We start from the raw sequence: 26,501 nt of genomic DNA, 5'->3' as shown, positions 1-26,501 counted from the left end.
AAAAAACCTAAAAAAACCCCCAACTCAGATACTCAAATGGATGTAGGATTTATAACTATCAAATGATGAAGATTGTACATACCTGCCTTTCCTAGGTGACTCTCCTGCAACCTCTCCCAGAAGTTCTCTATAGAAGGTCCATCTGGCAGTTTTCTCCTAAGACCATGAGGACACCAGTGGAGCATTTAGGCTATTTCCTGGCTGTCCTCTTTTCTTTCTCACCATGGCATTTTTAGAACATACAGACTAAAGCAGAGGTGTCAGACACACTGCTCATGGGCCATTTTTGACCCAAACCAGATTAAAATGTATTTGAGAAATAAGTAACACAATAAATAAAAATACAATAGAATACATATATCTATCTATCTATAGTGTGAGAGTGTGTGTGTGTGTGTGTGTGTGTGTGTGTGTGTGTGTGTGTGTGTGTATGGTTTCTAAATCAGTATGTAGCCCACATTCTTATATATGTTATGCTGGCCTCCTTTTTCCTATTTGAGTTTGACACCACTGGGATAAAGGATCATAAGATGTTATAGCTGAGAAGGAACTTTAGAATTTATAACTCACGAGGTCATAGATTGCTAACCAAAAGATCCCTGAGAGGAAACTGAGCCCAACCCTCTTTCTCTAGCATTGGGGGATCTTCAGGCCAGAGAGATCCAGGGGAAATCCTAGAAGTTGGAATCTGAAATCTGATAAATTTACTAAATCTAGTAAAATGTTAGAGCTGGAAGTCCAGTGGATGGAAGCTGTGCTTGAAGACATTTAAACTGAGATTGTACTTGTCCTATGCTCTGGCCACCATGCAGTGGAATTCTTGGTTGTGTACCAACTTTTTTCAGCCACAGCTGCATGTAGGAATAATAATCATCATTGCTTTAAGAAGCCTATTTCAGTCAATCCTTGATCTCACCAGTTCCCTCCATTGGTTTAAATCTAGAATCCTCTCTGCCATATCACATTGCCTCTCATTATTTTGGCATTAAAAAACTCAAGGGACATCCTGTAGTATTTAAACAAACAAAAATTGCAATACTTTTAAGCATGTTTTTACATTTTCACTCTAATGATCATTGCTTGTATAAGTAATGCTGAGTGAAGTGAGCAGAACCAGAACATTGTTCACATTAACAGAAACATTTTGTGATCACTCTAATGATCATTACTTGTATAAGTATCTTCTTTCTGATGTGTGCTAGAATGCGAGTTTCTTGAGAGCAGGAACTATCTTTTTTCTTGTATTTGTATTCTAGCTTTCAGCATAGTTACTAGCATATAAGTGTTTAATAAATGCTTAGTTTTTTCCTAACCTTCTTCCTTCCTCCTTTCTGTCCTTCTTTCCATTTTAGTTGGTCCAACTCTTTGTGACCCCTATTTAGGGTTTTTGTAGTAAAGATTCTGCCATTTCCTTCTCTAGCTCATCTTACAGGTGAGGAAACTGAAGTAAACAGGGAAAAGTGATTTGTTGGGTGGGTGGGGGGGGGGGCAGATTTGAATTCAGGAAGATGAGTCTGCCTGACTTAGGCCCTGACAGTGTATTAACTGAAACCATCTAACTGTCCCCCAGCCCCATCCATGCCTTTTGTAATTTCTTCATCGAGGATCTTGCCAACATGTTGAATTCATTTCTCAGGGCTTAACTAGTAGGTAGAGCACTGTACTTGGAGTCAGAAACCTGAGTTCAAATACTATGTCACCCTGGACAAGAGGTTTAATTTAACTAACTCTGTTTGGTCTCTTATTTCCATATCCCTCAAAATGTTTAGTAGCACTTGTCTCCCAAGTTGTTTTAAGAATCAAACTTTGCAAACTTTGAAGTACCATATACATGTACTAGTTATTTTTGGATGGTAAAATATTTGCTCCTTTCAATTCAGAGACTATTTTATTCTCAATTGTTTCCCCTTATCTTTGTATAGAGTTTTTACTCTTCTATGATTCTTATTTAGCTCAATTAAATTTTATTACCATAGCATTTAGAAGTCTTATTTGTTCAAGTTTTATTTTAACATTAAAAAGTTTTTATATCCAAAGGGCAACAAAACTATTTACTCTTAGATCCAGCAATACCACTACTAGGCTATCACCCAAAGAGATAACAAGAAAGAATAAAAAATCCACACATACAAAAATATTCATAGCAGCTCTTTTTGTGGTGGCAAAGAATTGGAAACTGAGATATCCATCAATTGAAGGATGGCTGAACAAATTGTGGTACATGAATGTGACGGAATACCATTGTTTTGAAAGAAATTGTGAGGGGAAGGACTTCAGAAAAGCCTGGAAAGACTTACATGAACTAATGCTGAGTGAAGTGAGCAGAACCAGAACATTGTTCACATTAACAGATGTGTGATTATCTACTATGACGGACTTGCTCTTCTCAGCAGTACAATTATCAAAAAAATCTCAGCAGTACAATAATTCTAAAGGACTTGTGATGGACAATATCATCCATAATCTTAGAGAAAGTACTATGGAGTGCAAATGCAGACCAAAACTTACTATTTTCAATTTTTCAATTTTGTTTTGTTTCCCCCCACAATATGATTAATATGGAAATATGTTTAACTTAGTTATACATGTATAATCTATATTAGATTGATCCCCTCTGAAAGGAGGGAGAGAGAAAAATGGGAAATTCAAACTTTACAAAAAATGATTGTTGAAATCTATCTTTGCATGAAATTGGAGAAAATAAATTAATTTAATTTTTTTTAAAAAAGATACCATTTCATACACTGTAAAAAAAGGCACGAAGTTTTTCTTTTTGTTCTACCTTATCTAACTAGAATCTTCAGAAAATGAGTCCTTCTGCATAAGTAAATTTTCCAAGTAAGTATTTAAATATTGGAAATACCCAAACTTAAAAATTTTTTAGATTAAAATTTTTTTTTAGTTTTTTTTTTGTTTGTTTGTTTTTGCAAGGCAATGGGCTTAAATGGCTTGCTCAAGGCCACACAGCTAGGTAATTATTAAATGACTGAGGCTGGATTTGAACTCAGGTGTTCCTCACTCCAGGGCCGGTGCTCTATCTACTGCACCACCTAGCCACCCCTAGATTAAAATCTTAACAAAATATAGCACTATTTTTTTGCCTCCTTAAATAGATAATGAACACAATTTTTATTTTTTCATGTTCACTTGGGAATAATAAGATGAGCATCCATTATTATTCTCTGCATTAATAACAGAATTCTTTGTATATTTTTTAGTTTCTTTGTCTCATCACTTGGAAGTCAAGATAGTCAGCATTTATTTTTGTTGTCATGTTTCCTCCCTCTAATTATTTTCTCTGTTACCTCTACCACCTTTTCAGTTGGTTATGTCTTCTAATCTGTTAAGGACTGAGGATAACTAGTTTTATTTATCAGCAGGTTTTTCTGAAGCATGTTATATCCCAGACCTCTTTGCTAGCTACTGGACATACAAAAAGAAAGACTGAAGTAATTCTGACTTGCATTCTAATCAAAAAAACAAAGTATGTTTATATATGTACGTGCATGCACGTACACACATAGACATGCATTCACACATAGTTATATACATATACATGTATAGATAGTATTGTGATATATGCATAAATTTGCATATATAGTATATGTTATATTTACATATACACTTACACACATTTATGATATATACTCAGATGATATATATGATATACTCATGTGTAGATGGCATGAGATGTAACTATATACATGTGTATCTGCATATGTTTGTACACATCTGTACATGTAGACTCATCAATATACACATATATAAAAGCCACATATACACAATTTAATTTAGTATGTGAAATATACAAATACATACTTTTATACATTTTATACTTACATATTTATACACATAGTATATGTGATACATATGCATATGTAGATAGTGTGTGATATAAATATATGAATATGCATGTATTTATATATACACATCTATCTGTATGTATAGACACAACTAATGTGTGATATACACATAGATTGTACATGTGTGATATATGCATAAGTATATTTATACAGCAAAAATATAAAAATGTATCAATATAAAAATGCTTAAATGCAGAATACTTAAATACAAGGTAGTTTGGCAGGAATGGGACAAAAGCAGTTGGAAGGATCAGGAAAGATTTTGCATAGAAGATGGTGTTTTTGCTGCTTCTTAAAGGCAGAAGTGGACTGTGAGGCAAAGGCAAGGGGACAAGATGATATATGAATTAATGTCTTTAAAGGAAGAAGGGCATCCTGAGAGGCAGAGTTAAGGAGGGAAAGCGCCTTCTAGACATGTGGGATCACCAGCACAAAGATATAGAAATGGGAAATGAGAATGGGGGAAGAAAGAAAGAAGGCTAGTTGGCTTGGTTCTCAGCATATAGGAGATGGAATTATCTCTAAGTCATGAAAAACTTTAAAAGCTAAATAGATTCTAGAGGCAATCTAGAATTGAGTAGGAGAGTGATATAGTCAGATTTGTGCTTTAAAACAATTATTTTGCAGCACTGTGTAGGATGGAGGAAAGCTGTAGGAGACCAAGTAGGAAGCTGTTGCAATAGTATAGGTGAGAGGTGATGAAGGTCTAAGCTAAGATGGGAACTGTATGAGTGAAAAGAGTTGAGTGTTAGAGGTGCTATGGAGGGAGAAATGGTAAGATTTAGGAAATGATTGGATTTTGGGGCTGATGGAAAGTAAGGGGTTGGGGATGATGCTGAAATCACAAATATGAAAGACTGGAAGGAAGGCAATGCCTTTGCTAGAAATAGGGAAGTTTGTGAGAGGGTGTGCTTTGGAATGGGGTGGGGGAGAAGATAATGGATTCTACTTTAGACATATTGAGTTTAAAATGTCTCTAGAGCATACAATTTAAAATGTCTAATAGGCAATTGGTGGTTCATAATTGAAGCTCAGGGAAGAGATAGGCTAGCTATAAATATCTGTCACCTACATAGAGATGATAGTTAAACCCTTGAAAACTGATGAGGCTACTGAGAAAATGTAGAGGAGAAAGAAGGTGGCCTAGGACAGAGCCATAGGGAACATAATCCATATTAGGGTCATGATTTGGGTAATGAGACACCAAAAAAATACTGAAAAGGGATCCCAAAGGTAGGAGACCATGGTGGAAGTAATGTTACAAAAATGTAGAAGGGAAAGAGTAAATTGAAGAAGGAGATGGTAACTATGTCAGATGCAGCAAATAGGTTATGAACTCAGAAAAGACCATGAGATTTAGCAATTAAAAGGTCATTGGTGACTTTGAAGAAAGAAGATATAATTGAGTGATGAGGATGGAAAGGGTTTGGAAAGGCTCCAGATTGAATGGACACAGTGAATATAATCAACTTTTTTTTAGGATTTTGGCAAGAAAGGGAGGAGAAACATCAGATTATAGCTTGAGAGGGTGATAGAATCTAATGAATTTTTATGGATGGGAAAGACTTCAATATGCTTGAACTCATTAAGGAAAGAACCAGTAGTGAGGGAGAGATTGAAAATTTCAAGAGGTTGGGGATACTTGATGAGGTAATCTATAAGAAAAGAAAGTGGTGGAGAGATAGGTTGTAGACATGTAGACAGGTTGGGGTTGGCCTCTTAAGAAGAGTTGTATATTAAAAAAATAAATAAAAGTTAACATTTATGTAGTGCCTTGAGGTTTGCCAGGGTTTTACTTGATGATGACATATGATCTTATTTCACTCATAACAAACCCATAATGTAAGAATTACAAGTGTCATTATCCCTATTTTACAGTTGAACAGTCTAATGATCAGAGAAATTGTGAGTTGCCTAGGATCTTACAGCTGGGATTCAAACCTATGTCTTATCCAACCTCAAGTCCAATACTTTCTCCAACACTCATTTTGATTCTGAGTGATGTTGTAAGGAACAAGAGCTTTGACTTTACAGCAAGGATGTGGGGACAGCTCTTTCAAAGTCTTCAGTGCCCTTTTTCATTTTTTATTTAGTTTGCTGGTTCAGATTCATGGTACCCTGGGTTAAAGTTGCAAGGAGTTTAATATCTGTTTGACTGGGATGTCACTACATTATTTTCAGAGTGGTCATTGTGAATGCATTTTCCCAATCTGTTTCTTTCTTGTTTTATAAACAGCCAAAACTTGCTGTGTGATGTCACTATTGTGGCCGATGACATGGAAATTTCAGCGCACCGAGTGGTCCTGGCAGCTTGCAGCCCTTATTTCCACGCCATGTTTACAGGTAGAAAATATTTCAGTTACTTTTCTTTCAATACAGAAAGATCAGATTGGACTTTCATCTTACTATCTAGTCTAGGAAATTACTGTCTATGTTTTCTTCTTTCTAATGCTACTCTGATCTTAACTTTTGGTACTTTGTCTCAAAACTCCATGTGTGAAGCAAGGGCAGAAACGATTAGTGTTCGTTCATTTAAAAAGTAAGAAAATTGGATGGTTTATTTCAAAGGTAAGCTTTACCTAAGCAACTATTAGAAGGGAAAGATATTGATAAATCGGACAGTATCTTAATGAAGGCAACCAGCATATTTAAGGATCCAAAAATTGTATTTAAGAATTAAGGACATTAGGAACCTTTGAAGTAAAGGTTCAGGTAAATGGCGGTGGGGATACTGGTGGCTGTGTTCAAGCACTTCAGAGTTGGCCATATGGAAGAGGGCAGAGACTATTTTCTCTGACCCCAGAGGGCAAAACTAGCTGTGGGTGGGAGAGTCAAAGAGGCAAATTTGAACTAATACCCCTTACCATCTCTGGGCTATGAGTTTCTGAAGCTACTGCTGTTGCTCCCACTGTTGTGGCTGTTTACCAATGCCCACCTCACTGGTATGGTGCCACACTGAACCTCTGCCTGCCCCGGTGTAGTCTCATGGTCTGCAGACCTCCCTAGTGGTTTTAAACTGGAAAAATATCTTTTTCTGATCTTTAGTTGGCTCTGCTGTTCCAAAATTTGATTTGAAGTATAATTTTAAAGTTGTTTGGAGAAGAACATTGAGAAAATTCAACTGGGTCTTAGCTTGTACCCCACCATTTTGATTTCTAATCCTTGTCTGCTAGTCTTGATTAGAAACCTAGTCAGCCTTCCCACTGCAAGAAAATATTAAGGACAAGATGCATATTTTTAGTTGTATCTACAATGCCAAATATAGTGTGTATTTAAAGTCTGCTTGCTAATTGGAAAAAAAAAATTAAAATGATTTAGAGGACTCCTTTAAATCTGACATTTATATAAGTGATATATAGTTTTAAAGATTATACAGTAATTCATATGCATTGTATCATTTGATACCATGATCCAATGAGAAAGATAGTTTCCTCTTTTGTAAGTAAGCAAAAATCTTTTCCTTACACTTCCCTTTTCCACCCCATTGAAAAGATGAAAACAGAAAGACAATCCTTGTAATATATATTCATTCATAGTCAAGCAAAACAAATTCTCATATTGACCATGCTCCAAAATATTTATATGTCCTTCTGCCTTCAGAGTTCTCTACTCTGTTTCTCAGGCAGACTTCATCATTATCCTCTGAATTGTGGATGATCAACATGTTGTTCAGAGTTCTTTAATTTTTTCAAGTTGCTTATCTGTATAATGTTGCTGTTATTATAGCTCTCATTTCATTTTGCATCAGTTCATATAGTCTTCCCCATGAAAAGAGAACTCTCTTTCAACATTTCTTACAGTACAGTATTCAATCACCTTCATATACCATAATTTTATTTAACCATTCCCATTCTCCAATTTATGAGTACCACCCCAGTTTCCATCTTGTTTACACCACAAAAAACTTCTATAAATGTTTTTATACAGATGGATCTTTTCCCACTTTCTTGAATCTCTTTGGTGTAGAGGTTTAAGTGGTTTCAATGGGTCCAAGTGTAGTGATTTGTGGGCATAGTTCCAAATGTTTCAGAAGAGTGGGACTATTTCACAGTCACACTAGCAGTTCTAGAATATTGGAGTACCTCTTACCACTTTGTGATTTAAAAACTCTGGGTTTCTGTTTCTTCATCTATGAAATAAAGGTTAATATGCATTTATAGGTTACCTAGATGATCTTTAAAGCCTTCCTAGTTCCAAATCTTTAATCCTCTCACTCTAAACAGAAAATTTTCAAGGAGTCCCAAGATGAGTCATGGGTGAAGAATTCTAAAAACAGATTGAACTTTATAAGTTTTAAGAATAAGATAAGAAATAAGAATTTCAAATGTTAACTTTTTCTCCCTAATTGGAGACTCTCCCTCAGTGCATTTTTACTTTATTAGGTGTTGGGGAGGAAGCAGATAAGATTGAACATAGTCCTAAATAGTAAATAGAGGAAGCATTTTGTATATGGGGGCAGAAGGGAATAATGAAAAAAACAGTCACCATTTGAATTAATTGAAAGTCAGATTTCAAAAACCACCTGGAACATTGTTAGGATGTCTAAGATTTGTGCTTTCCAAGCTATGAAAAATAGAGAATACATTGTGGTAGTTTATTTATATTTTAGTAGTAATAATGATTAAAACTGCAGTAATGTGTATGGGGATGATTAAAAAGATCTGGAAAAGCAACAGCTTTTAAAATAAATAAAAAATGAATCATTTTTTGTGTCTATAAATTTATTGTTGACTTATCAGGAATTTTATTTAAGCATATTCAAATCTTCTGCTTTATAGTTTTATGCATTCTCAACTCTTTTTATGTGTTGAAATGCAATTAAAAATAGAATTATAGAACTGATTATATTTTGAGTTAGAAGAAACCTTACAAAACAATCAGAATTGAATGATGTGATGCTATAAAGATAAGCTTGGTCCTCAGAGAAAGAGGCAGAAGATCACACCTTTCCTCTGATCCTTTATAGCCTATAGGCATGGAGAGTTGCATATGATATTAGGTTTTCCAATATGTGGCTCAGTTTTGTTATATCTTTTTACCCTCACTCTCCCTCTTCTCTTCTCCTCTTCCTTCTCCTTCCTCTCTCTCTTCTCCCTTTCCCTCTCCTCTCTTTCCCCTTTCTCTTCTTCCCTTCCTCCTGTCCACCCTTCTCCCCTTCCTTTCTCCCCTTCTCTTCTCCCTTTCCTCATAGATATTCTCTGAAGTCTCTTCCAGAGCTAAATCCTATGATTCCCATGATAGAATTCAAATGACAAGTGAGGACTGTGCTTAGGAGCACATGATTAGGAGTTTGAATTTATTAGAGCAGCAGCTAGAGGCTTTTCAAGAGGGGCATGATGCACTAAATGATGATTGAGGAATATTGAATAGGTGAAATTAGAAAATGACAGTAATAGATCATCTCAAAATTTAGAGCCATGATTAAAAAATTAGTCTCCAAAAATTGCAGGATGGAAGACTTGACAAGAGTTGCTTTTACAAAGAGGCAATGTCATAGAGTGGAGATCTCCCTGAATTTAGAGACAGGAGACTCGGATATTCATCCCAGGTTTTCTATTCATTGACTGTGTGACCTCCAGCTATTACTTTCTGTTTTGGACCTTCAGAATTCTTGTCTCATGGTATTATTTGTAATGCCTCATAAGAAGACCTAAGTCAGGTGTGGGGAACCTTTTATCTGCCAAGGGCCTTTGGGTTATTTACAACATTATTGGAGGGCTGTATTTGCTCAAACATTTCATTAATTCACCCCTAAAAATCTAGATGTATTGAATTTCAAAATCCCCCTGGCAGCATCAGATCAATATAGCCTGCTAACTGGAGATTCTCCTCTCCTGGCTTAAGTGAATCAGTAGTCATTATACTGATGTGATCTATTATTACCAGTCTTGCATTAATTACACAGAAGCACTCTTGGGGACATCTAAAATACTTTATATATGCTAATTAGAAGAGTGTTAGGAACATAGGATAAAGCAGCTTTGTCACGGTGCAGAGGGAGCAGTTCTCAGGGACCTTCTCTGATAAGTCCTGCTCTGTGACCTTGGGCTATTAGTGTCTATAGGTAGATCCCTAGGACTGTTAGGTTGCAGAGTAGGTGCTGCTCTGATGAAGAGAGCATTGTACCAGTGAAGGTGTGGGTTTGGTCTTAAAAAACTAACATCCCAAGCCACTAGAGTGTGAGTACCTTGAGTTCAGAGAGTCCTTCCTATAATGGGATGGTCACAAATCCTAGACTCGTGCATGTCTATCTTTATATACCTGCATAGATGCACACACATATGTACATATACGTGTGTATAAACATTTTATACATGCACAGCCACATTTTACACATGCACATTCATATATTATGTATGCATATTTGCATGTGTACTTAGTTATATATGTATATCGCTGTATCTCTCTGTATTAGAGACACATTAAATTGTTGATTTGTATGTATGTGTGGTTCTCTCAGGGAATATCCCAATGTAAAGCACAGCACTAAATCCTGGTTCCTGAAATAAAGGAAGAGTATGACTATCAAAAAAATCTTCCAGAGGCCCCCCTTTTGAGGAGAGCTAGAGAAAGATAGCTTTTATCCAGACAAAAGAACTATTTCTGCTTGCTCCTTGATCTTCTAGTTGATTCTCTCTTCCTTTTTCTTCCTTCCATCCTTTATTTCTTTTGTTCATCCTTTCTTTCTCTTTTTTCTTCCCTTTTCTTGCTTTCTTATTTGTTTCCTTCTTTCTCTTGCTTTCTTCCCCTTCTCGTTTTTCTCTTTTCTTCTCCTTTTCCTATCTCTCTCTCTCTCTCTCTCTCTCTCTCTCTCTCTCTCTCTCTCTCTCTCTCTCTCTCTTTCCCTCTCTCTCCTTCTAATTTGCTGTTGCAAAGGGCACATTCATTTCATCCCCTTTTCCCTCCACATGATTTTATGGATGCATTTTCTTCATTAAACCCTCTCTCTCTTTCCCTGAAATGCATGTAGAAACATCTTTCACTTTTCTGGGGAAGTAGCAGGGTACATTTAATGCACTTAAGTTCTTAGAAGAACATCTCCTCTCTAAGAGCTTGTCAGCCAGTCTCCAGGGAGGCGTGCAGTTAAATGCACATCACCATTATGGCTTCTCCCCTCCCTGAGTTTGTGTTTGGAAGAGGAATTTTGTGTAATGATGGATTCCCATAGGCCTTACTGAGAGGTTACTGCAGCTGATGGTATACTTAATCAGAAAATGAAATGAGCTTTCAAAAAATTTTGAGGATGGCCTGATGGTTTCCTAATGGAGGAGCAGGATTAAGACAAAAGTAACTATTTGTGTCCTTGTTTTTATTCCACATCCTTTGTGGTAGGGTCATAATAAGTCCCAGAACAGTGATTTTTGGGGACTTTAGCTTTTGTTTAAACTTAGGATAATTTCCATCAGTGAATTCTTAATTTCACAGATTCTCCTTTTAGTTTTCATATTGAAATTTTTTCTCCTCAGCTTCCCACAAATTTGATCCAGTGATTACTTATCCTAAACTCACACACACACACACACACACACACACATGATCTTAGAACTGGAGCTAGAAAGGAACCTTAGAGGCCACTGAGTCAAATTCTTTCTTTTGATGACAGATAAAGAAACTGAATCCTAGAGAGGTTAAATGATTTGTCCAGGATCACCCATCTAGTAAGTATCCCAGAAAGCATTTGAACCCAGATCTTCCTCTCTCCAAACCAGCACTCCAACATTATATATTCCTGTCAGTCAAAATTTTAGAATACTCCCCAAGTTGTATATATTTATTTATAAATTTCACATATTTCCTACTTTACTAATAATGATTCACATTGCAAAATTTACACACAAAAATAAAATTAGGTGATAAAGATGAAATAATATTTGAACCTAAACTCAAATCCATAGAATCCGGAAGTGAAAAAGTTGGATGTGCCCTTGAGGAGTTTTTTTGGCAGCTGTGTGGAAGATGACTTCAAGAAGGGAGAGACTGGTAGCAGCAAGATCAGTTAGGGTGCCATTGCATGGAGATGAGGACCTGAATCAAGATGGTGGCCTTGTGAATGGAAAGAAGGGCCAGATGTGAGAAATGGGGAGGGATCAACAAGAATTGGTAGCTGAGTGAGGGGGATGAGGCAAGGGGGACAACTTAGTAGCCTGGGGAACTTTGATGGCCATTGATGTCTTTGGCAGAGATAGAGATGTTTGGGAAAGGTGTGGGCTTGAGGGCAGTAGTAACGGAATTGCAACCCATGTTTGCCTGTTTATCTTATGCTGTACTCTTTCTTCCCCACTGAAGAACAAAGAGGGTGTATGGGGGAGGAGGAGGGGCTTCGCTTACTCACCAGCCATGTTCCATAAAACCCACGCTACGGGCTGCCTTCTGCTGCCAGGAGCCGATGGGGGAAGCTGATTGTGGGCATGCTAGGGGTGAGGGGAAGCCTGGGAAATTTTTTCTGGGTAGCTGAGAAAGCCTGGGTCAGGTCTAACCCATCAATCAGCTGATATTTATTAATCATTCACTACAAACAGGCCCCATGTTCACTGTCAGACTCTCCCCTACTCACCTACCCCCAAACACAACAAAAGAAAACATAAAAAAAACAGTTCTTGCTCTCAAGGAGTTCACAGTCAAATTGGGGAGATCCCATGTGGACCACCATGTACTAGTTAGGTTGGGCATAATCTCAGAGGGAAGGCAGTAACATTAAAGAGAACTGGTAAAAAATAATTCTTGCAGAAGATGGGGTGTTTACTAAGCCTCGAAGGATAACAGGAAAACCAGGATGTGGAGATGAGAAGGAGCCTGCCCTGGGGTGGTTGTAATGTCAGAGGAGGGAAGGGGGCAAGAGGTAGAAATGACTGAATTTGACTGGATATGGGGAGGGTCAGAGCAAGGAGTAGCACATGAAATTTATCTTGTGCTAGGGTGACTGGACAATTAATGATACTTCAAAAAAGTTTTTTACAAAAATTTTTTCCAATTACATGTAATTGTAATTTAATTTGATGTACATGTAATTAAGAACATTTTTAAAAAAAATTTTGAGTCCCAAATTCTCAACCTCCTTGCCTTCCTCCTTAGAAGGCAAGCAATTTGATATAAATTATAGTTGTGCAGTCATGCAAAGCATATTTCCATTTTAGTCATGTTGCCAAAGGGAACACAGATCTCCCCTCCCACCAAAAGAACCCAAGAAAAATAAACTTAAAATAGGAATACTTTGATCTGCTTTCAGCCTCCATCACTTCTTTCTCTGCAGGTGGATAGCATTTTGCAAGAATAATTAATAGTATTTTTGATAATAATAAAGAAGTTAGAAAGAGGGTAGGGTTTTGATCATATTGAGTTTGAGATGCCTATGGTACATCCAGTTCAAACATCCAGTATATCTGGTGTCTAAAAAAAGCAATTGGAGATGTGAGACTGGAGACTGGGAGAGAAGTTAGGTCTAGACAAGTAAATCTAAGAGTCATGTACAGAGATGGTAATTAAATCCTTGGGAGTTGATGAGATCACCAAGTGAAATAATTTAGAGGAAGAATAGAAGACCCAAGATAGACCTTTGGGGTATACCAACTGTTAGAGAGCATGATCTAGATGAAAATCCCAAAAAAGGAGACAGAGATGAAAGGACTCATCAGATTAGTGGGAGAGCTCAGTGTCACAAAGACCTAAAGAGAAAAGAGATCAAGGAAAATGATGATTGACAGCATTGGAGCTTCAGAGAGGTTAGGAAGCATGAGAATTGAGAAGTTTGACAAGTAAGAAGAAATCATTTGGTCTTGGAGATAACAGTTTCATTTGAATAAAATTGGAAAACCAAACTTCAAGGAGTTAAGAGAAAGAGAAGAAAAGAAGTAGAGGCTTACATTTAAAAGGGAGGAGTTTGAATTCTTTCCTCCCTTCCTCAATCCTTCCCTCCCTCCCTTCTTTTGTTCCTTCCTTCCTTCCTTCCTTCCTTCCTTCCTTCCTTCCTTCCTTCCTTCCTTCCTTCCTTCCTTTGTCCTCCTCTTCTTCCCTTTCATCAAATTTATTTTGGTTACTATGTCACACTGCTGACTCATATTAAATTTGCAGTCCACTAAAATCACTAGATTTTTCTTTTTCATAACTGCTGCCATTTTGTATTCATGAATTTGATTATTTTGTATACAACTCTAAGATTTTACATTTATCCCTCTTTAATTTCATTTTACTAGATTCAATAAGGCACTCTTAACTTATCAAAGTCCTTTTAGATACTGACCTTCATCCAATGCATTAACTAACCCTCCAAGCTTCTTGTCATCTGCCTTTGTCCTTATCCAAGTCATTGATAAAAATAAAATTAAGAGCATAAGACCAAGCATGAATCTCTTGCATATTCCACTGGAGATCTCCTCCATGTTGACATTGAACTCAGAGTAGCCACCTAGTTTTGAAACCATCTAGTGCATATCTCTTTGTTTTCTCTTTAAGAATAATGGGGGGGGGGGGGCTAGGTGGTGCGGTGGATTGAAGCACCAGCCCTGGATTCAGGAGTACCTGGGTTCAAATTCGGTCTCAGACACTTAATAATTACCTAGCTGTGTGGCCTTGGGCAAGCCACTTAACCCCATTTGCCTTGGAAAAAACTAAAAAAAAAAAGAATAATACAAATAATACAATAATACAAAAAATTTGTTAAAATCTAGGTAAACTCTGTCCATGGCCTTTTCTTCATCTACTAGTTTAGTAATATAAACACAGATAGGAAATGAGGTTAATCTGGCATGACCATTCTCAGTGAAACCAGACTACATTTATATGATCATTGCTTCTCTGCTTGGCAATCCATCTTTTGAGAGATCTATTCTGGAATTTTACAAGTAATCTTTCTCCAACTTTCAAATTCTGTGATTTTGTGATATATAATTAAATTTGCGATTTCTATTTCCCCTGCCACTGGTGCCCACTCCCCACCACATACATCCCTGAACTTCTTATCATGTAATATGATAAATTCCTGAAAAGCTTGGCCATCCCTGAGTTAGAAATATAATGTTGCTTGCATAGATATTTCCACATGAAACTCCTGCTCAGATCAAGTTATCATGAGTATTCTACAGAATAATATTTGCAGAGTGAGATGTGAAAGTGCCTTCCTCCAGTTTTCCCTACTTTGGCATTTTCACTGGCTGTGCCTGGAGTGTCCTTTTTCATCTTCACTTCCTAGTTTCTTCGCTGACTTCCTTTAAATTTCAGCCAAAGGCATTCCCAATCCTCCTTAATGTTAGTACCTTTCAGTTGAGATTACCCCCAATTTATACTGTATCAATCTTCAATCAGTAAACATTTTTATTAAGTGCAAAAAGAAGCAAAAATACAATCATTGCCCTCACAAAGCTTATTATTCATTTAGTGATGATGTGCAAGTCTCTCCATGAATTTCATGGCTTATCCTGCTCTGTTCTTTTGTAACTCTTTACTTTGTATTCCTAATTCTATAGTATGTATATTGTGTCTTTATTTAAACAGCAGTTTGCCTCTGTTCTCTAATTGCCTTACCTGTGTAGTCCTTGCCTTCCCAGTGGAGATTAAGACTGATAGCTGATAGTCTGATAGACTGGTACCTAATAGTCTGTGGAAGTGCTTAAACCAGCCAATTGATCAGGAAATCTTTATTAAACTTTTACTCTGAACCAGGTACTAAGATTATAAAGGCAAAAATTATCCTCAAGCAGCTTACATTCCATTGGAGAGACTTACACATAATCGTTGAATGAATGATAAAAACAAACACTTCTTTTCAGCACTTATTTATTAGTGGATTTGTGATGGGTAATTAGCAATATTGCTTTTTTGGTTATCAGTCTTCAAAAATTCTTTAATGAAATTTTTTTCTGCTCAGTTCTACCTTTGTGGTTCAGGAACAGTATGGCTAACATTAAACTCCTCATGAGGTTTCTCTTAAATGTCTCTATCTTTCCCCAAATCTTGTCCCTCAGGAAGGCAGCCAAGGGAGCAATATGTAATTTCTGTGTTTTTACCTCTTCTCTAAGTGTCTTGTAGTGGAGCTTTAGCTCCACTAATTGCCTTTCCAAGATAGAAGTGAGATGGACATTTTTATTCTTGGTCTGTAATGACTGGCATCATAGCTTCTCTACAGGGAAGTTTACCATTTCTTCACTAAATTCTTGTTCTGAGCTAACCTCCAACTTTTAAAGGTTTGACCAGTGTAAGGCAAACCCTCATGCCCAACAGCTTCAAGTATAATCGCTATCATATCTCTTCTCCAAGGACTAGCTATGTTCAAAGAAACCATTTCATTGGGTATGTGGAGCAGCCACCACTTGGGTTAGTTGAGGGAGGCCCACATCAATGGATTCACCAACTATTTTGTGTTATTGACATCAGTTGAAAGTGCAAGTTGTTGTAACATTCGACTTTTGTTATAGGTGAGATGAGTGAAAGTCGAGCCAAGAGAATTCGAATAAAAGAAGTGGATGGCTGGACATTGAGGATGCTCATCGATTATGTTTACACTGCTGAAATCCAAGTCACTGAAGAAAATGTGCAGGTAAGAACAAATACATTGTGATAAGTAGGATTTTTAGGTGATGGGAGAGGAAGTATTCCCTGAACCACGACCTACCTTCCACCGCCTACGTTCTGTTTTTCTTCTGACAAAGTTAAAGAATGTGTTGTACATAACTTAACTTTTGAGTGATGTGAGGGATGATTATACCTTTTTGGTACTGTTTGTGATCATATCTTAAGTGTTCTCAGAACTGAGTTGTAAACAGCTTCTTTGTGAGCTTTTTATTCTTTTTGTGAAAGTGAATGTTTATCAGTAACTACAGATAGTGGCTGTTCATAATCTTTCTTTATTTCTTGGAAGAGTGGAGAGAAAAAATATTGGCAGAAAACCGACAGAGGTGTTTTTCTTCATTACCAGCAATAGCCTCTCCTCCACATACTTGAGAATATTATGTTCATTTTCTTTTAGGGTACAGCTAAATTGGTACTATTTAGAAAACTGAAAATTTGGTCTACATTCTTAAGAAATTTTCTGAAATTCTACTGTTATTTTTTTTTCCCTCAGGAAATTTAAATGTTAGCCTTTGGAAATTGAAAACTTTACAATTTAGGAAGCTGCAGAATATTACATATTTTCCATACAAGGATTTAAAACTAGGGTAGCCTCCCCAATTTGCCTCAGAGAATTTCATCAGTCCTACTAGGAAGAATCTCTCTACCAGGGATAAAAAATGACTGGGAGGTTTGGTCTGTAATTCTGGGATAGAAGTATCAATTATTTGCCTGGGACAAAGGAGATTGTATAACAAGAAATTGCAGACTTTTTACAGAGACAACAAATACAATCTATATTAACAATAGATTTGCTGAGTAAGAGCTTAGAAACTATCTGAAATGAATATATGTTGAATGGTATGGCTGAGGCTATACAACCAGTAAGTCATCTTCTGTACTTTATGTAATTCAGGCTGACTGTTCAACTTTTACACTAGAGGAAGACCATTTTTATAAGACAGTCATGATCAGCCTTGTTTTGACATAATGATCAATTTACTGTGTCTCTACAACTAACTTCCACTGATGTTATTTTCCAGATTCCAGGACATCATTTCTAATGAGCCATAAGTCTTAGTTTATCATATTTTTGATCTACTGCATTTTTTCTGCCAATTGCTTTTCTTCATCCTTTCTCACCCTGTAGCTGGCACTCTGGATGCATTTGTTATTTAACTGATTTCCTTGATTCATAAATAGGGCATAGGGGATCATCAGCCGGGAGAATGATTTGATCATAAATGAGCACCCTGTGTAAAGCTGACCTCCTGAAGGTTAGTTGTAATCAGGACTAAAACTACTAGGAACTAGGAGGACGCCTCTAGTGTTGCTTTTAATAACTATCACGTTCTTTCCATCCTGAGCTCTTAGTCACGACTGCCTTTCAGAAAACCACTTGCCGTCCTAATTTGCCTTTTTAAGTGTCTGCTGCTTAACCCTCCCAGTAATACATTGAAAAGGTTCTATTTGGAAGATGTGGTAAATGGCTCTTAGAATTGTATCTACCACCACCAGCCCCTGTTTGTTCTCTTTAGCAGAAATGTAGCTGTGAATATAAAGCCTTATTTTTTTCCAGTGGGAGAAAAAAAGAATTTATTTGGGGGAAATCTTTGTATTGAAAACATCAGGTGTTGTAGTGTATAGAGCCAGCCTCAGAGTCAGTTAAGTCCTAAATTTTAATCCTTCCAGCCACTTGGGGATTCTGGGAAAAACATTTAACTTTCCAGTGTTCTAGGCAACGTTATAAGATTATAAGTCTTGGGATTTTTTTTAGTCAGGTAGATGGTTTAGGGGATAAAAGTGTAGATTTGGAATCAGGAAGATCTCAGTTCAAATATGACCTCAGGAACTTATGAGTTATATGACTCTAGATCACTTCACCATAATCTGTCATTATTCCCTTATCTGTAAAATGGGGATATTAATAGGACCTCTTTCTCAGCATTTTTATAAAGGAAAAATGAAATAATATTTGTGAAATGCTTTGTGAATCTTAAAGTTATGTTAGCTATTATTATAATATTATTGTTTTCCAGTCACTTTTCAGTGGTATCCAACTTTTCTTTTTTTCTTTTTTTTTTTAGTTTTTTTTTTTTTTTTTTGCAAGGCAAACGGGGTGAAGTGGCTTGCCCAAGGCCACACAGCTAGGTAATTATTAAGTGTCTGAGACCAGATTTGAACTCAGGTACTCCTGACTCCAGGGCCGGTGCGTTATTCACTGCGCCACCTAGCCGCCCCAGTGTCCAACTTTTCATGACCCCTTTTGGGGTTTACTTGGCAAAGATACTGAACATGGTTTATCATTTCCTTTTCCAACTCATTTTACAGATGAGGAAACTGAGGCAAACAGGGTGAAGTGACTTGCCTAGGGTCACATAGCTAGTAAGTGTCTGAGACCAGATTTGAGTCAGATGCTTTATCCACTGTGCCACCTAGGTATCCCTTGTAAACCTTAATGCATTATGTAAATGTTAACTATTAGTATTGCTAATCTTATTATTTCAGAGAAAGTGCCAACCCTCTTTGGTAGAAAGAACTTCTTCATGTGGAAGTTCCATAAACCAGTGAAATCATTGGTAATGACCTCCCTGGGCTTCAGTGTCTTTAATGTAAAATGAAGAGGTTTTATGGCTTCTGAGGTGCTTTCCAGGCCTACATTTGTGATCCTGTAGATGAAAGGATCCCTCATTTATGATCCTGCAGACAAGTTGTCCTGGCCATGCCTGTGACCCTAGTTTATACACTTACCCTGTAAGTACTTGAACAACCAAATAAAATTCTAACAAATTAATAGCCAAGATTAGCATCTAATTTTTAATTCATTCTATTTCCAATATATTTTTTCCTCTTTTGAGTATTCATTCCATTACTTTCCCAGTAGGGCTGCCACCACCCTTAATAATTCCTCTTTTTTACATTTCAGAGAAGAGTCCTTTCCCAGATGTCTAGCATTCTTTCTAACAGTTATGCTGAGCACAGACTTGGCCTGATCTTGAAATGTAAGAATTTGAAACTGGGGAATACCTGTCAGTCATTGGTGAGCAGGTGGGTGGAAATAAAGCAGGTAAAATTGAATCTGGGCATTGCCGTAATTTAGGAGGTTGTCCCAATGAATGGAATGAGCTCTCTCTCTTTAAAGAGAGCCTAGTCTGTTCTCAGATAACCTGTGTTTAGATAAATCAGAAAGAAATTATGCTCTGTATTCTCAAAGGTGCCTGAGCTGTTCTAAAAAGAGTTGACTGTCATGGCCAAAACTGTGCTTACTTTGTGCCATTGACCTTGGAGATGAGAATCTTCTTCAGGTTAGATGATATGAAAAAGAATACACATTTACAGTGACCTATTAAAAGGTCAGAATGCTACCACTTAGAAGTCATTGTTTTATTCACTCAACAAAGTAAATAATTCTTGGTCCTGATAGGTGTCTTTGGCAGTGAAGGGCAAGTTGTATCTCTAGTGTCTTAGAATTCATTATTGCTTTAGTTTTGCCATCAGTTGTTCCAATCCTCCAGTCTTCCTGTTCTCATTTGGGATTTTCTCAGCAAAGGCAGGAGTGATTTGCTATTTGCTTCTTTAGTTAATTTTATAGATGAGGAAACTAAGGCAGATGGTGTTAAGTGATTTGCTCAAGATCTCACAGCTAGTAAATATTTGAGGCTAGATTTGAACTCAGAAAATTGAGTCTTCCTGACTTCAGGAACAGTATCCATGGTGCCACCTAGCTGCCCTGTTGCCTTATTTAGAATGCTTTTAAATTGCAGCAAATATTCTGTTAACCCCCTTTCCTGAAAAGTTTTAGTGTGAACTATTTTGTGTTTTTCTTTGAAAATGTGAGGGCTCTTTGAATTTCAGTGTTTGGTTTACCTTTTGCTTAAGTTTTGGGGGATAAATGACCTGTTAATTTCTCTTTAAGAAAAAGAAAAGAGTAAAAACATGTTTTGCTAAAACCTACACTGCCAGTGTCATTCTAGTTGAATAATATATGTTAATAATATATGTTTCAACCTTAAGAGGTTAAAACCTCAACTTGAAAATGATTCAAACAGTTAAAGAATTTGAATGTGCCTTGGAAGTCATTTAGTCCTTCCATCTTATGTATTTTTTGTTCAGTTATTTTTCAGTCATATCCTACTCTTTGTGAGCCCATTTGGGGTTTTCTTGGCAGAGATATAGGAGTGGTGTGCCATTTCCTTCTCCAACTCATTTTATGTATGAGGAAACTGCGACCAGGGTTAAGTAATTTACCCAGGGTCACAGGCTAGTAAGTGTCTGAAGCCAGACTTGACCTCAGGTTCTCCTGACTTTAGGTCTAGTACTATATCCGCTGTGTTTCTTAACTATTTGATCCTAAATGCAAACTTCATAATAAATTTATTGTTTTTTTAAATTTATTTTTATTAAAGATATTATTTGAGTTTTACAATTTTCCCCCCAATCTTACTTCCTCCCCCGCCCATGGAAAACACTCTGTCAGTCTTTACTTTGTTTTCATGTTGTACCTTGATCCACATTGGGTGTGATGAGAGAGAAATCATATTCTTAAAGAAGAGAAGTCTAAGAGGTGACAAGATCAGATAATAAGATAACTGTTTTTTTCTAAATTAAAGGGAATAGTCCTTTGAACTTTGTTCAAACTGCACAGCTCCTTATCTGGATACAGATGGCACTCTCCTTTGCAGACAGCCCAAAACTGTTCCCGATTGTTGCACTGATGGAATGAGCAAGTCCTTCAAGGTTTATCATCACTCCCATGTTGCTGTTAGGGTGTACAGTGTTTTTCTGGTTCTGCTCATCTTACTCAGCATCAGTTCATGCAAATCCCTCCAGGCTTCCCTGAAATCCCGTCCCTCTAGGTTTCTAATAGAACAGTAGTGTTTCATGATATACATATATCCCAGTTTATAATTCCCCAATTGAAGGACATTCACTTAATTTCCAATTCTTTGCCATCACAAACAGGGCTGCTATGAATATTTTTGTACAAGTGAAGTTTTTACCCTTTTTCATCATCTCTTCAGGATATAGACCCAGTAGTGGTATTGCTGGATCAAAGGGTATGCACATTTTTGTTGCCCTTTGGGCGTAGTTCCAAATAGCTCTCCAGAAGGGTTGGATGAGTTCACAGCTCCACCAACAATGTAATAGTGTCCCAGATTTCCCACAACCCTTCCAACAATGATCATTATCTTTTCTGGTCATATGGGCCAATCTGAGAGGTGTGAGGTGGTACCTCAGAGAAGCTTTAATTTGCATTTCTCTAATAATTAATGATTTAGAGCAATTTTTCATATGGCTACTTCATAATAAATTTAAAAGTGAAAAAAATAAACTGGGAAGTACAAATTCTATAATTCTTTTTCTTATGGGTATATCTTGAGAGATGGTTAAATCCTTCATCTATCTTTTTTTTTTCTTATTTAGAAATGTATTAAATCCAGAAGTAAGATCTACCTCTCCTATAAGAGTTAGGTGTGGGTTTACCATTTGGAAGGACTTTAATTGTCTAAAATTTATCACTGCCTTAACTTTCTACTCCCTTTCTCTTGAGCATCTCCCCATTTTGCCCTCCCCATTTGAAGTTTTATTGTTGTATTAATTTAGATTTGTTATGTTTTGTAAAGTCTGTTCTAGACAGTTATCCCTAGTGATTAGTAGAACTTTTCACTTGAAGTAAATGTGAAGGGATTAAGGTTCTGCAACAGTGAGTGAATTAATGGATTGTGTGTGTAAATGTTTCTGTTCTCAGCTTAATGATCTGTTTGTTCCATTGTTGTTCTCCTTATTAGCAAATTCTTGTCCTCCCTTCTTTGGTTACCAAATGATTTTAAGTAGAAAAGTCAATACAGACATACCTACATAGGTATAGGAATAGGGATAATTGAACCGATGATTTCAGAACAGGGAAATTAAAAAATTTAACTTCATTACTTTGCTTGCAATTCATATATATATATATATATATATATATATATATATATATATATATATACACACACACACACACATATATATATATATATATAATTTTAAATTTTAATCTGAAATACAAAATGAGAAAAGAAAAAAACATTTCCATGTATACAGCAGACCTAGAGGATTCAGTATAAAACAAAAATTTCTATTTTAAGAAAACTTACACAATAACTTAGACATTGTTTTTCTCTGCCTCCTTGTTGATTTTTTTTTATTCTTTGCTGTGCCTTTTTGATTTAAATTTTTCCATCTCCCCCTTTCACATGCATGCTCACTGAAGATTACAATTAAGCATATATAGGGAGGGCTAGGTGGTGTAGTGGATAAAGCCTTGGAGTCAGGAGTACCTGGGTTCAAATCCGGTCTCAGACACTTAATAATTACCTAGCTGTGTGGCCTTGGGCAAGCCACTTAACCACATTTGCCTTGCAAAAACCTAAAAAAAAATTAAGCATATATATATGTATATATGTATACAGATATCCATATATAGGTATCTATAAATAGATACACAAACTCATACATATATATTTACTATGCTTATTTCCTCCAATCATCTGTTTCTCTGAAGGCGAATAGCATCTTCCTTCATTTATCCAAGTCTTTCCATGTTTTTTCTAAATCAAACAGTGCATCATTTTCTCCATCACAGCAATATTCCAACCTAATTACACCTTATCTGAGAGATTGTCTATGAAAATTTTTATTTCCTCCAAATTTTCTGCATTTCTTCTGTTCTTGGTTACATAGGCTTTTATTTCTACAAGAAAATTTAATTTAAAATAATAAAAATTATCCTTTTTACACTTCAGCCATGCTCTTGCCTTATAATATAGCTTAAAGTCTGGTAATGCTTGAATCTACTTTCTTTACATCTTTTCCCCCTGGTTTCCTTGAAGTTCCTGATCTTCTTTATCTAAATGAACTTTATTATTATTTTTCTAACTTAGTAAAATAATTTTTAATAATTTAATTAGGATGACATTGAATAAATAGATTAGTTAGCAGAATTGTCATTTTTAAAAATTATCTACCCATCAACAATAAATATTATTTCAGTTATTTGGAGCTGAGTTTGTCTGCAAACTGTTTTATGTTTATGTCCTTACAGTTCCTCTATTTCGGTAGATGTATTCTCAGGTATTTTATTGTCTAGTTATTTTTAATGGTCTATAACAATATTGAATAATACTGCTGATACAGTATTTCACTTTTGATTAAATCTACTTTAACTTTAACTTTGTCAGAGTTATGATACCTGTTTTTTTACATATAAAATTCTATTTTATCTTTGTGTATAGCTCTCATTTTTATACTATATCCTGAGAACAATATATTGTTGAATTCAGATTTTTATTCTGCTATCCATTTCCATTTTATGGATGAAATAATCCCATTTCCATGCTAAGTTACAATTACTATGTATTTTTCCTCACTATCCTTCTCACTCTATTTAACCTAACACTCCTCACTCTTCTGCATTACTTTTACTTCCAATTCCTTAACCTACCCACCCCTCTCAGAGTCCTTCCCTTATTCCCCTTGCTTTCATATTTCTTTTTTAATTTAGAAGATTTATACCCTTGTAGATGTTGTTGCTTCTTCAACCCATTCCTGAAGAGTAAGGTTCTAGCACTACCCGCCTCCCCCCACTAGCTTCTTTTTTAAATCAATTTTTCCTTTAATTCCTCATTTTATGAAATAATTATTCCTTTTTCATCTCTCCCTACACAGTTATATGGGTTTTTAAAAAATCATCACATCATACTCAGCTCAATCTATGCCTTTCTTTCAAACAATCCAAATAAAAATGACAGTTATTAGAGTATTGTTAATATTTTCTCATATACAAAGTAATCAATTTGTCTTTATTGAATCCTTCCCAATCAGTGTTTAATGTTTACTAAATATTTCTCCTGGCTGTTACATGTCAATTTTTCCCCATAAGTTCTGGGGTTTTTGTTACAAAAACCTGAAAGTCTTTGAGTTTGTTAAATGTTCATTTTTTTTTTTCTTCAGGATTATACGTAACTTGCTGAATAAGTTATAACCCCAGTTCTTTTTGCTTCATGGAATACAATCTTCCAAGACCAACAGACCTTCAGTGTAGTGGCTGCCAGGTCTTATGTAGTCCTTTTTGTAGATCCATGATATTTAAATTTGGTTTTTTTCTTGTTTCTTCCAATATTTTCTCCTTAACCTGGGAGCTTTGAAATTTGACTATGATATTCCTTTAAGTTTTCCTCCTAGGATCTCTTTCAGATGGATTTTTTTTTCTATTTCTTTGCCTCCTTGTCATAGTTTTCAGGTTGGTCTTACTACTCTCTTTTTTTTTTTTAAGCTTTTTGCAAGGCAAATGGGGTTAAAGTGGCTTGCCCAAGACCACACAGCTAGGTAATTATTAAGTGTCTGAGGCCAGATTTGAACTCAGCTACTCCTGACGCCAGGGCCAGTGCTCTATCCACTGTGCTACCTAGCTGCCCCCTTACTTACTATTCTTACATTATTTTTCCTCAATCTAGTCTTCAAACACATTTTCTGATGAGATGTTTCACTTTCTTTTCTCTTTTTTCATTCTTTCTTTCTAATGAACATCATTAGCTTCCCCTTGCTCAATTTGAGTTTTCAAGGAATTATTTTTTTCTTAAGTTTTTTATTCTGTTTTCTGTTGGTTGACTTTTCATAATTTTCTTGATTTTCTTGGATGGCTCTTTTTTCCTTCTAATTTTTCCTCAAATTTTCCCATTTGGTTTTTAAAGTCCTTTTAAAGTTCTTCCAAGAACTTTCCTGGAACCATTTGACATTTCTCAATGAAAAATAGTGGCTTTTTTTGCTCCATTATATTCCTTTGAATATGAACCCAGAACTTCTGTAGTAAATGTCCATGGTTGGGCTCTTTATTCTTTGCTTAGTCATTTTTATTTAGTTATTTTTTTTGTTGGGGTTTTTTTTTGGCAGTTATAAGTGTAATCAAGTTATAGTCCCAAGGTATGGGGAATGATGGCCCAAACCTCAAGCCCTTCTTACTAATTTTTGAAGTCTATCTCAGGACCCAACTTAGGTTCTTTTCTCCACTCCTAAGCCACTGCCAGGTCCCCCAGTTACACTGTCCCACAAATGAACCTGCTCCTTGCAGTTCCTCCAATTGCTGAATATTACAACTGTCCTTTCTGAAACCAAGGATTCTGCTCTCCTGCCAAGTGCTCATGGTCAACAGGGTCCCTGCCCCTGTCAACTGTGCTGACTAGGTGTGTGCTAGCTCTGACTCCTAGCAGCCAAAACCCAAGATGCAGCAGGTCAACCAAGTCCACAGCTGTGTTGACTTGGTGTTTCTTGACAGTGGAAGGTCCTTCAGTCTTTTTCTATTCATCTATTGGACCACCACATAGTCTGTGAGATGAAAGTTTCTAAGACTGAAGCAGCTTCTCCACCCAGTTGCCCCCAACTTGTTGGCTGATTCTGTAGTCAGTGGCCAGACATCATCCCTGGAGGACCAGTCTTTCCTAGGGTCTTCTCAGATTGTTTTAGGACAACTGCTTTACAGCACTAATCTGAAGTGATATTCTAGCTTTTTTTTGTATGGAGGAAATTTAGAGAACTGAAAGTTTTCTGACCTACTCCACCATCTTCCCAGAATCATCCCTCTAATTCATATTCTTAAAATCTTGTAGTTTTATAGTTTGGGCACCATCCAAATGGAGGCAGGAAATGGAATCAAGAGCACAGACTTACTCTCAGCATTGAATTAGGACTATCTCTTCTTCTAATACTAGAAGGAAGAAGGAAAGAAAATGATATTTCTAAGATGTTCTGAGTATGAGCAAAATGGAGTTGGGTGGTTCTCTTTATTTGGTTCAGTCTTCTCTTTGATTCAGTATATACTGTGCAGAGCTGGGGGGGGGGAGTTTAGAAAGGTCTCTACCCTCAGAGCTTATTATCTAGAACTACTTGCATCAAAGATGAAAACACAGATAAGTATCATGTCAACTACAGATTGCATAAGTTGGAAAGGTACAGAGCAAACAGATGAGAATTGAGGGAACAAAAGTTAGAGAAAACCACTGGGAAGAGAAAAGGATTTAAGTTGAATTTTAATGAATGGTTGCCTCTGTGATGGAGGTC

General features: G+C 36.3%; 1 protein-coding gene across 3 annotated transcripts in view; it reads left to right on the top strand.

Annotated features, from left to right (window-relative positions):
- KLHL2 (kelch like family member 2) overlaps window positions 1–26,501 on the top strand; it is a 142,272-nt gene that overhangs the window by 32,021 nt on the left and 83,750 nt on the right. For all 3 annotated transcript variants that reach the window (XM_074229010.1, XM_074229011.1, XM_074229012.1), the window contains 2 exons: window positions 6,100–6,206; window positions 16,271–16,392. In XM_074229010.1, the coding sequence (XP_074085111.1) occupies window positions 6,100–6,206; window positions 16,271–16,392 (229 nt within the window). The remainder of the gene's footprint in view (window positions 1–6,099; window positions 6,207–16,270; window positions 16,393–26,501) is intronic.

Source organism: Macrotis lagotis, chromosome 3 (assembly GCF_037893015.1).
Source record: "Macrotis lagotis isolate mMagLag1 chromosome 3, bilby.v1.9.chrom.fasta, whole genome shotgun sequence".
Classification (NCBI taxonomy): Eukaryota; Metazoa; Chordata; class Mammalia; order Peramelemorphia; family Peramelidae; genus Macrotis; species Macrotis lagotis.
Note: the sequence above shows the minus strand (reverse complement) of the source record. Positions and strands in the feature narration are given on the sequence as shown.